Here is an 11,385-nt window from a genome sequence, read left to right as displayed (position 1 = left end):
GCATACATGATGGGATTCCACACAGTTTCCATCTACAAAATTCACTCACAGGCATTAGGTAGCATAGAGGTATAGTAGAAGACACTTACCCAAGGTACCACAGAGTAGGACTGAACCCGAATCCCTGCTGTTGCGAAGCAAGCTTATTAACCACACAACCAGAATGTTTATCTCACGCATGGCTGTGGGGTAAGAAGCTTGCTTCCCAGCCACATGGTTCCGGGTTCTGTTCCACTGCGTGATACCTTGGGCATGTATCTTGTGAATGTATTTTGTAGCTGGAAACTGAAAGAAGCTTTTCATGTGTATGTGTGTTTGTTCCCCATCACCACTTAACAACCAATGTTGGTGTGTTTATGTTCCTGTAACTTAGTGGTTTGGCAAAAGATATCAATAGAATAAGTATTATTCTTAAAAAAGAAACAAGTCCCGAGGTCAATTCATTTGACTAAAAATTCTTCAAAGCAGTGAGTGTCCCAGCATGGCCACAGTCTAATGCTGGAAACAACTAAAAGAAAACGGTATAAATACCCCTCACCCACCCATACATATATGGATTTTATTTAATTGAAACTCAGACAGCTTGGAAAGCTAAATCTACTTTGGAATAGATGAGTATGGAAAAGTATCAAAGCAGATAATCCAATTCAAGCCATCTTACTTTCTCTTCCACTAAAGAGAGCATTTTATGCTTCAATGACTTCAATCTTTGTCCAAGATTTCCAAACAAGTCTGGTTACGCTTAATTCACAAAAGTCTCACACTGTGAAACAAGTGAACTATTTATAGTTTTCTTTTTAGTTTGTTCATTCATAAATTTTGTTGATCAAATTAACCTTTTCCTCTTTTTCTCGTTAATATACCTCATAATTAACTGAAAATTACTATTTAGTCTTGTTAGGTGTGGGACTTAGGGAGTGATACTAAATTGATTTATTACAAAATATGCCAAACCTGGGCGAAATACATTACTCACACCTTATTTCAATAACCAAAAGAATATTTGCATTAAATATTGATCTCAAATATTTTGGCACAAGGCCAGCAATTTCAGAGGAGGGGTAAGTTGATTACATCAACCACAGTATGCAACTGGTACTTAGTTTATCAACCCTGAAAGAGTGAAAGGTAAAGTTGACCTCAGCTGAATTTGAACTCAGAACATAAAAATGGATGAAATGCCACTAAGCATTTTGTCCAGCCTCCTAACAATTCTGCTAGCTGGCTGCTTTATCGGTGCTAAATATTAGCAAGCTCTCATGCCAGGAAAAATGCCTAGCAGTATTTCGTCTGAGTTCAAATTCCGCCAGGGTCGACTTTGCCTTTCATCGTTTTGGGGTTGATAAATTAAGTACCAGTTGCATACTGGGTTGATCTAATCGACTGGCTCTCTCCCCCAAAAAATTTGGGGCCTTGTGCCTAGAGTAGAAAAGAAAATTAAGCAAGCTCAAAACTACACACACCTTGCTAATTTGCATAAAATATTAGCAAGGGAGCTTCTATTTATTTCTTTATTTTACCTAAAATCCTCATCATCTAATATTCATTTTTCTTTTTCCATGCTGGCATGGATAGGATGGCTTAGTAGGACCTGATGAGTTGCATCATGCACCAATGTCACCCTTGGCATGGTTTCTACAGCTTGATGCCTTTCCTAAATAAATTATTTTAATTCATTTCTGTTCAAAATGTTTTATTTATTTCTACTAGAAAAATTAGGGCTTAAATTTATTTTTTATTCACAACAACATTCAGCATGTATATCTAGCACAAGTACTCTTAACTATAAAAACTGTTGTAATTCGTATTACCAGCCACTAGAACCAAACTAAGACTTTCCAGTTTCAGAATAGCTGCAAGTTGCTCGATTTGGCTGTACCAGACTTGCTCCTACTATGAGTAGCCGGACTTGCTCTGCTGAGTCTGCTAGAATATAGGACAGAGCTCAAATAGGTGTTTTAGTAATGTTGGTAATGGGGTCAGCCATCATTGAGCAGACCAATGGCATGTTGCTAACCAATGGAACAACCAAACGTGATCCACAAACTCATTTGTTCCAGGGCATATTGTGTTCCTCTCTAATGACTCAACTGAGGGAGCCTTTGTGTGGTCACTTGACCTGCTAGAAATAACAACTTTAGAAAAAGCTGGAAAAACACATTGAACAGAGATATATGGCTATCATGGTCATCATTTAAGGTCCATTTTTCATGCTCACCCACACAGAATGAGATGGTTTGGTCACAAACGGAAAGCGTCCAATAAGGATTCACTCTGCACTCAACACCTCACACAAAACCAGCATCAATACTAATCAACAATAACATCACCAACACCAAGTGGTTTCGATTCCCAGACCGGGCGTTGTGTGTGTTTATTGAGCGAAAACACCTAAAGCTCCACGAGGCTCCGGCAGGGGGTGGTGGCGAACCCTGTTGTACTCTTTCGCTCCAACTTTCTCTCACTCTTTCTTCCTGTTTCTTATCCCCGACTTCCTACGCAACCGCTGAGCCTGGATGCGCATTCATCCATCCGTCGATGCTCTCGGTGTCGGGGGTTGACCTGCTTTCTCTTCTGCGGGTCTTACGAATAGCAAAGGACCACGTTTCGGACTTCTCCCACTACAAGGACGAAGACCGCTTCGCTCAACAAACAAACAATCACCAACAACAATATTATCAAAACTGCCGATATCAACATTATCAACACTAACAGCACCACTATTAGCAACATTATCAACAATAGTGCGTTAAGCCAGTCATAAACTACGGCAGGTGTGAGTTGGATCCCGAAGCATTTTTGTCAAATCACAAAATTAACGCCCACGACCCAAACAACTACCATTTTGTAAACACATCCAGACCAAATTAAATAAATATACAACTTCAAAACTCTATGTTCAAGCTTTTCCCCAGATGACCCACAGATTAGGCAAAAATATCAAAATAAACATTCCATCAATTCCCTTTCAAGATTCATTCTCTTCTGTTGTCAACCAACGTCAATCAATGAAGACCGAAGAAACAAGACTCATCACCCAACCCCACCATGACAACAACGTTTGAATTCGCAGACGGAACGGATCAATTTGAACCTGCAGACATTCCCAGACAGCCACGCTGCACCTCTAAGGCGGCAGCATGTCGTGGTTCCAGACAAAACTGAAATCTGCCATATCCAAAGTGCTGGTTCGATTTAACTGACTTCATTCCTTAGATTGATCTGTTTTAAGCCAGTGCTGATTAGATTCACATTTCCAGCAAAAATACCACCACCATTATTACTACTACTACTACTACTACTACTACTACTACCATAACTAGGTTTGTGTGTAAAATATAAACTGTTAAAGACATGAATATCACAACTTCCTGTGTTTTCCTTCTGAGGATTTTTAAGCATAAAATACAATAATGGATGAGAGGATAGACTTATTAGGAGGGAGTTATACAGGCATGGGAAGTTGGAATGTTCATGCTTTTTCAAGGTCATTAACGACGCAAATTATAGACATAAAGAAGCCGAGCAGACAGTGAATGAGGAGAAAGCGGAGAGGGGGCCGAATGGAATAAAATAGGAGGAAAGAAAGAGAGGAAAATGAGAAGAGAAAGAATGAGAGGGTGAAAAAAAGAAAGAAAGCGAGCGGGGGGGGGGCAGGGCCAGACAGACATGAGGGGAGAAGGGAAGCCAAAAGCTCCATCATAACAAAGTGCAGACAACGTAAACAGTGGTGGATTCCTTTGCTTCGAATTTAATCTAGCAGTAGGCAAGTGGCGGCATTAATGGTAGGGTGGTGCTGGGAATCTATACAGATCAAAAACCATGTCTAGCTTGCATGGGAATATGGTGATTGAGTAATACCAAAACAGACAAGGGAACAGTAAGGGGGGGGGGAATACGTCTACGAAGCAATCACCATGGCAAAGTCAATAATAATAATAATAATAATAATAATAATAGGAAAAAATGGGGAGAGAAACAGTGTATATATATGTGAGGCAAGCAAATGAAGCAGACAGTTGATCGCCTTCTTTCGTAGCAGAATTTATTCAGACTTGTTATAATACAACATGTGACCAATGACTGCTGCAAGAGGAAAATAACAACAGAGACTAAAACATTGTATTAACGAACCGAGCAAGCCACTAATTTCTTTACTTCGTTCCCTGGAAATAGTAGAAGCTTTTGTTTTTGTTATAAACATGTAAATTATAAAGAAAGAAGAAAATAATAACAGGAAGGTTCTACAACATTGTCAGCCTGAACTTCCTTTCCTTGTTTAGTAAGGAATTGAGTTAATAAACGGGGAAATGCTGTAAATAAGTCCGTTTATTCCTTCTGCAACGAAGGAAAATAAACAGACACAAAAAAAAGTAGTGAAATATTATGTGGATGAGAGGGAAAATAATGAAAATAAGCAAACAAGCGAGATTTGAAAAGGAGGATTAGGATAAAAAGACGAAGTAACAATTCTCATGAGTAATGTTAGGCAGTGTTAGTAGGTTTATAAAGCTAAAGCAGGCCTTCGTTGCTTACTTGTAGACGAAAAGTAAATTAACACCCAAACAACAACCTTGGTTGGTTTTAGAACAGAAAAAAAAAACAGACAAGAAGAGGTTATGGAAGAAGAACAGTTGAATTAATGAAGACGGTGCGTGTTGGTGGCTCGTAATTTAAAACCAAAACAACATCAAGTTAATCCAAAACTGTAAACTTGGTCAACTGTAATTGTTATGAACATCAATGAAACACAAAATATATAGACGTGTAAATAGCTATATGCGTGCGTGCGTGTGTGTATATATATATAGTTACTTCTATGCAGTTTCTCGGTGTGCATACGAATGCAGTTGTGTGCAGATTGAAGTTGTTTTGTTGGAATCATCAGAAACATACATACATACTTGCTACAATTGATTATATATATATATATATACACTTACACATACATGCACAATATCCTTTTTTTTCTCTTCTTTTTTCAATCAGCTTATGCAAAAACATTTTGGTTCGTTGGGAAAACCACAGCCAAACATCCCTCAACCATATCTCCATGTGTGTGTGTGTGTGCGTGTGTGTACACAACGATGCGGTTGAAGGGAAATAAAGAAAAACAAGGAAATGCACGAGAATACAGAGAACATTTAGGAATCACTAGCGGGATAGCTACTCAAGGGTTTCTGGATCCACCGGAAAAGCCACTTACCTAAGGTGTCATACACATGCAACAACCAAATAACCAGCTGCACACAAAATACGTTAACAAAGTCCGCCATGATAGCTTACTGAAACTGGCGAAGGGTTCTCCCAGAATTCATTGCGCGGCTGCCGTGTGAGCTTCCGGCGTCGGCGGCAGCCATTCTTGTCAGTGTTTTGTGCCAGACACTCTTTTCATAGACAATAAATTAACTGAATATATTCCTAGGCAAGATACGTAATCTTAAAGATATAATAGAGCTGAAGAGAATAGCAGACATAGAAAGCAAAGTTGAACGTAATATGCTAATGCTAGCGTTCACCCTTCCCCCGTTTAATGATCCAGGTTTGCTAAGATATTGGAAATTTGTCCATATCTGAATAATAGGAAGCAAACATATACAGTTCTTATTGTTTTTGTATTATTTTATTGCATTTGTTTGTTGCCTTAAAAACAACTGTAGTTTTATTATGTATTTTGTTTCTTTTCCAGAGGATACCGAATGCAGTTTGGAAATGACAAATGTAAAACCATTTACTTTGATACCAATATATTACTGGTTACTCATTTTATACTCTTCAAAGAAAAATCATTCTATGCAAAATCTGAAATGTTCTACTTTTGCTATTTATAATTACCATTCTCTCCATGAATTTATCAACTTTTTCACTCACTACTGCCAGTTATCCTTTATAATCCAAGTTTTTTTGGGTTTTTTTACATAGACTATATTCCATCTAGTATCAATAAAATGATAAATAAATAAAAAACAGGATCTTTTCAATTTGATGGCCAGATTTTTTTAGTAATTTTTTTTAACTAAACATTTTGAAACTTCAGATAGTGGTAGAGTGTGTCACATAGAACAGGGTTTACTCTAACGTTTTTGACAAAATTTTGTATTTTAGAAGTTATTTCATGTTAAAGTCGTCATATTTGGGTAATTTTAACCAATCAATGACGTGTATTCAGCTGAAGAAAATTACTGCTGCTGTTTGCGAACAAGAAATTCCGGGCCCACTCCCCTAACAAAACCCTTCTTTAATTACCAGAGATGTTTTTATAACAACATAGGTTTGCTGTATCAGGGTTCATTTGAGGCTAAATAACAACAGAAATTATTATTGAGACAGAGCCTGTATGTGGTTGCATGACCTGCTAGAAAAAGTAGCCAAACTTTTTTTTATGTACAGAATAGGAAAGCCTCTATCCTGTGATATACATGTAGAGTCCAGTATGTTTAGGAAGAAAGACAGAATGGTCACAGTTGGGACGTCTTTGATCATATCTGTTCAATCAGATCCAACTCAGGACTAAACAACAAGTGACGAAGAGAACAAGACAAGAGAGCCTTTACCTGGTCGCTCGAGTTGCTAGAAAGAGGAACCAAATCTTCCTGACAAAAAGAAAAAGAAATTACCATCTTCAAAAAAAAAAAATAATAATGCAAGTTTATATTAGTTTATAATGTTCGCTTAATAATTCATAACTTCTAGAAAAGAATAAGACAAAGTGGTCATGGCTGGAACGCCTTTTCTCACAGATCCATTACAATCAGAGCTATCCTGTGGTTAAAACAATATTCTTCACTGAATGATGAAGCAGCTGAAGTTAGTTGAAAGAATAAAAGATAGCAAGAATCCATATTCCAAATATTGGGATTCCCTTGACTAGCGTAAAATTTATTCAGATTTTCGTATGAAAGGATTAGAAAATGTTTTGGGAACTCGGTACATATTATGGCTAATAGCCAGTGTTGTAGTTAACAATAAAAACTATAACATTAGTAAAAAAACAAAAATTTTTAGTCTAATCACAAAAAAAATTGCAACCAATATGCTTACGAATTTTCTTTAGATATAAATGTTATTGAAAATTTTGTTCAGTCCATTTCAGAGTCAGTTTTTACACATCAATAAGCTGTTAAAGAATTTCATTTCATCAAGTACTTATCTTTTAATTGTTTCAGTCATTGACTGGCCATGCTGGGGCATCACGTTGAAGAATCTTTAACCAAATGAATTAACCTCAGCACTTTTTTTTTAAACCTTGCTACTGATATCAGTTACACACACACACATACGACGGGCTACTTTTAGTTGCCATCTCCTAAATTTGCTTACAAGTCTTTGGTTGGCCCGAGGTGACAGTAGAAGACACTTGCCCAAGGTGTCACACTGTGGGACTGAACCCAGAACCATGTGGTTGGATAGCAAGCTTCTTTATGTCATGAAATTGGCCATGAAGGTTGTACATAGAGGGGACAGCACAAGGTGGGGACAAAAAACAGAACGAATGGAAAAGATGAATTGAATATAATGAAAAATTGGTATGAAGCCATTTGACCCCACCTCCGAGCGACTTCACTGAACCTGTTAATACAACCCTTTTTTTTTAAAACATTAATTTAACTACCATTGGCAATGTCTTTGTGACAGCTAGTTTCCACTTTTTGGGAAAATGTCTATGTCCAGTTCCTTTAAAATGTAAGCATAACTTACCCTTTTAGGTATTTTGCTGGTGTCCATTTTTGAACCCATCAATTGAAATCAGTTTCTTCTTTGTGATTTACCAATCTTGAGAGGTACTCCGGGTCCACCACTGCACAGCAAACATCCTCAGGCAACCCCTCCTGCCCTTGTTATGTCCGCTTCTATTGCTTTTTCCCATGTCTTTATTCCTGTTATATAATATAGCAAATTTATCCATGGGCCAGGATGGGGAAATTTGGGGCTCCTGTGTGTTTGTGTTTATGTCAGGTGGGGTATGGGGAGGGTTGTTGTCTGTAAGGGGTGGTTGGGGTAGAGTGAGTGTGGCTGGGAGCCAGGTGGGTGTGGGATGGGAGGGATCCTTTACCATGTGTGTCCTCTTTCTCCTCTTCCTTCTCTTTTTTTCCCACCGTTTCCCAGTTGGTGTTTACCTCCTCTTCCTTGACACTGGGACTGGTTTTTGTCTGTGGTGCTGCTTCACTCTCCTTCTCATGCTTTTCCTCAGCCTCCACAAGCAGTGAGGCACCAACCATCTTCTCACTCTCCTGCCTTTCCCTAGCATTCATAGGTGGTTGAGGACAATCTGCTCTAATGTGGCCTTTCAGGCCACATCTATAGCACCATGGAATCTTCCCTTCCACTCTGACTTTCAGCATCACATCTGCGACCGTGATTGTCTCCACCATACTTTCAATATCTTCTGGGTTAATCTGTACCACCATGTCCAGGCTCTGCCCTTGCCAGTTTCTGTAGGGTGTTCTGGTGGCCTGCAGGACCACCACCTTTTCCTCCATGCCTAGCAGTATAGCAGCAACCAGCCAGGCTACATACACTTGTGGGGGAATGTCTTCTACCCTAACCCTGGAAGCATGTCCGCCAAGGTATACAGGTAGAAGCACCACTTCTTTGGTTTTTAATGGTGTGGCTGAGTTCAGTCTGGCGGTAGCTATCTCCTGAAACTGCACTTCCACCATTCTGTGCTTTCTTCTTCTGGCAAGACAGGATATCTCTTGCCAGACTGGCCTCAATGCCTTTTCACCCTGTGCCTCCGACACCACTTCTGTTTTTCTTGTTGCCACCACATATGTCCTGTAAACAATCATTCTCTCTTCCTTATCCTATAACGCTTCTTTGGGTGGGGGACACTTTCACGTCGTTCCCCTCCCTTTTAAGTATTTCCTTGAACTTGCTCAGCTCTTCCAGACTTATGTCTTCAGTTTTTCCATTTGCCACTGCAGCATAAATCCTTGTTTCTATTGCTGCATCAATCTTGTTCAGACATTTCACCATTTCTTCCTCAGACACAAATTCTGAAGAAGAATAATTCAAATCCTCACGACTCATCACACAACGGCCCTCCATTGAACAAGAGGGAAAACGTCACACCCACCAAGACAGCAAAAAAACATGTGTGTTACAAAGAAAGGCAGCGGTTGAGCTAACCAAAACAGTAAACCAGAAGCATGCTTCTTACCACACAGTCACGTTTGCACCTATACTTGTGAATGTTTATATTTTTATGAACAAAAACGTTTAGATACAAAGTTTAACATCCACTTGTATAAACGGTACTCGTTTAGTTACTCTGAGTTTAAAAACAGTGGCAGTCCTAAAGTGAGTTTTGTGAAGGAATGGGTCTCAGTAATGTAAAATAGTAGCTCTCAAAGGGCATGGTTTAGCCTTTCATGAGATGAAAATATGAGACATCATCAATACTAGATGTATGGATTGCCCTTGTTGCTCAACTGACCTTCATCTTTCTTCCAGAGGAAGAAAGGCGGTACTTGTGATCTTTCCCAGAATTCAAAGACTAGCGGGTGAAAAACAAGAAATAGACCTTGAGTCAGTAAGAAACAGTCACATCCTGATGCCATGTGAGCCTCAGACCAGTGACCTGGTTCAAATGCTTGCTACAGAATAGACTTCACTAAGGGAACCCAATGAGGGAGGTGTTAACCTTTTTGATACCAACCTGTTTGAGACTTCCCCTGGTTCTACAATACACACACTTTATGTCTTAAAGTGATCTAAATTAAATTTCATTAGTATTTCATGTTAATAAGACAGCAAGGTGAGAGAACCATTAACCCACTGGGCAAAATGCTTAGCAGCATTTTATCCATCTTCATGTTCTGACTTCAAATTCTGCAGAGGTCAACTTCACCTTTTGTCCTTTTGGGGTCAATAAAATAAGTACCAGTTGAACTTTGGGGTCAATGTAATCGACTTACCCCTTCACTAAATTTGCTGGCCTTGTGCCAAAATTTGAAACGAATATTTCATGTTAATGTTCCAAACACCAGCTTAATAATGTCAAAGTTAATTTACTAAATTATTTTCATTATTTTCAAAATCAAGGGAAACAAAGATAGTGTATTTCAACAGAAGAGTGGTAATAAAAGGATTAAACAGGGCAATCGTTTAGGTCACTCAAGAACAAGTTCTTTTTAAAGGATTTCTGTCAAAACCTACACAAGATTTTAATACACTCATAAACCATTTTCATTTTTATGTTTTTCAGTACTTGACATCTCAATTTATAAATGAAATCAGGTTCAAAATGGACAATTTACTGAAGGACCACTGATCCCTTGCTTAACTGGAATATTAAATATTGCAATTAACCTTTCAGCATTTAAACCGGTCACATCTGGCTAAACTATTCTGCCTGTTTTATGTTGAAACTGATCAGATCTGGCCCCTTACACCTACTCCACAATGTCATTCTAAAAACAGATAATCCCATCATCAAAATCTCAAAGCCACAAGATGACTCAAGATTAATTGAAAGTAATGTGAATAAATAAGCATTACATTTGATAGGGTAATCTGAATGCTAAAGAGTCGGGATTAAGATAATCTGAATGCTAAAGGGTCTGGATTAAGGTAATCTGAATGCTAAAGGGTTAGGATTAAGGTAATCTGAATGTTAAAGGGTCTGGATTAAGGTAATCTGAATGCTAAAGGGTTAGAATTAAGGTAATCTGAATGCTAAAGGGTTGGGATTTAGGTAATCTGAATGCTAAAGGGTTGGGATTAAGGTAGTCTGAATGCTAAAGGGTTAGGATTAAGGTAATCTGAATGCTAAAGGGTTAGGATTAAGGTAATCTGAATGCTAAAGGGTTAGGATTAAGGTAATCTGAATGTTAAAGGGTTGGGATTAAGGTAATCTGAATATTAAAGGGTTAGGATTAAGGTAATCTGAATGCTAAAGGGTTGGGATTAAGGTAGTCTGAATGCTAAAGGGTTAGGATTAAGGTAATCTGAATGCTAAAGGGTTGGGATTAAGGTAATCTGAATGCTAAAGGGTTGGGATTAAGGTAGTCTGAATGCTAAAGGGTTAGGATTAAGGTAATCTGAATGCTAAAGGGTTAGGATTAAAGTAATCTGAATGCTAAAGGGTTAGGATTAAGGTAATCTGAATATTAAAGGGTTAGGATTAAGGTAATCTGAATATTAAAGGGTCGGGATTAAGGTAATCTGAATGCTAAAGGGTTAAGATTAAGGTAATCTGAATGCTACAGCAGCAAAGTAACTGATAATCTTGATATAGGATAAAATGTATTTGTCTTAGTGACCCTACATATTGGTTTCAAATTTTAGCACAAGGCCAGCAATTTCAGAGATGTGGGTGAGTCAATTACATGAACCCCAGTGTCCAACTGGTATTTACTAAATTGATCCCCTTGAAAGGATACG

General features: G+C 38.3%; 1 protein-coding gene across 1 annotated transcript in view; it reads right to left on the bottom strand.

Annotated features, from left to right (window-relative positions):
* Nucleotides 1-5,280, bottom strand: part of LOC115215699 (TGF-beta receptor type-1-like) — a 75,351-nt gene extending 70,071 nt beyond the window's left edge. The window contains exon 1 of the mRNA XM_029784981.2: nt 5,207-5,280. Coding sequence (XP_029640841.1) covers nt 5,207-5,276 — 70 coding nt within the window. The 5' untranslated portion in view covers nt 5,277-5,280. The remainder of the gene's footprint in view (nt 1-5,206) is intronic.
* Nucleotides 5,281-11,385: the final 6,105 nt, after the last annotated feature.

This window comes from Octopus sinensis, linkage group LG9, assembly GCF_006345805.1.
Source record: "Octopus sinensis linkage group LG9, ASM634580v1, whole genome shotgun sequence".
Taxonomy (NCBI): domain Eukaryota; kingdom Metazoa; phylum Mollusca; class Cephalopoda; order Octopoda; family Octopodidae; genus Octopus; species Octopus sinensis.
Note: the sequence above shows the minus strand (reverse complement) of the source record. Positions and strands in the feature narration are given on the sequence as shown.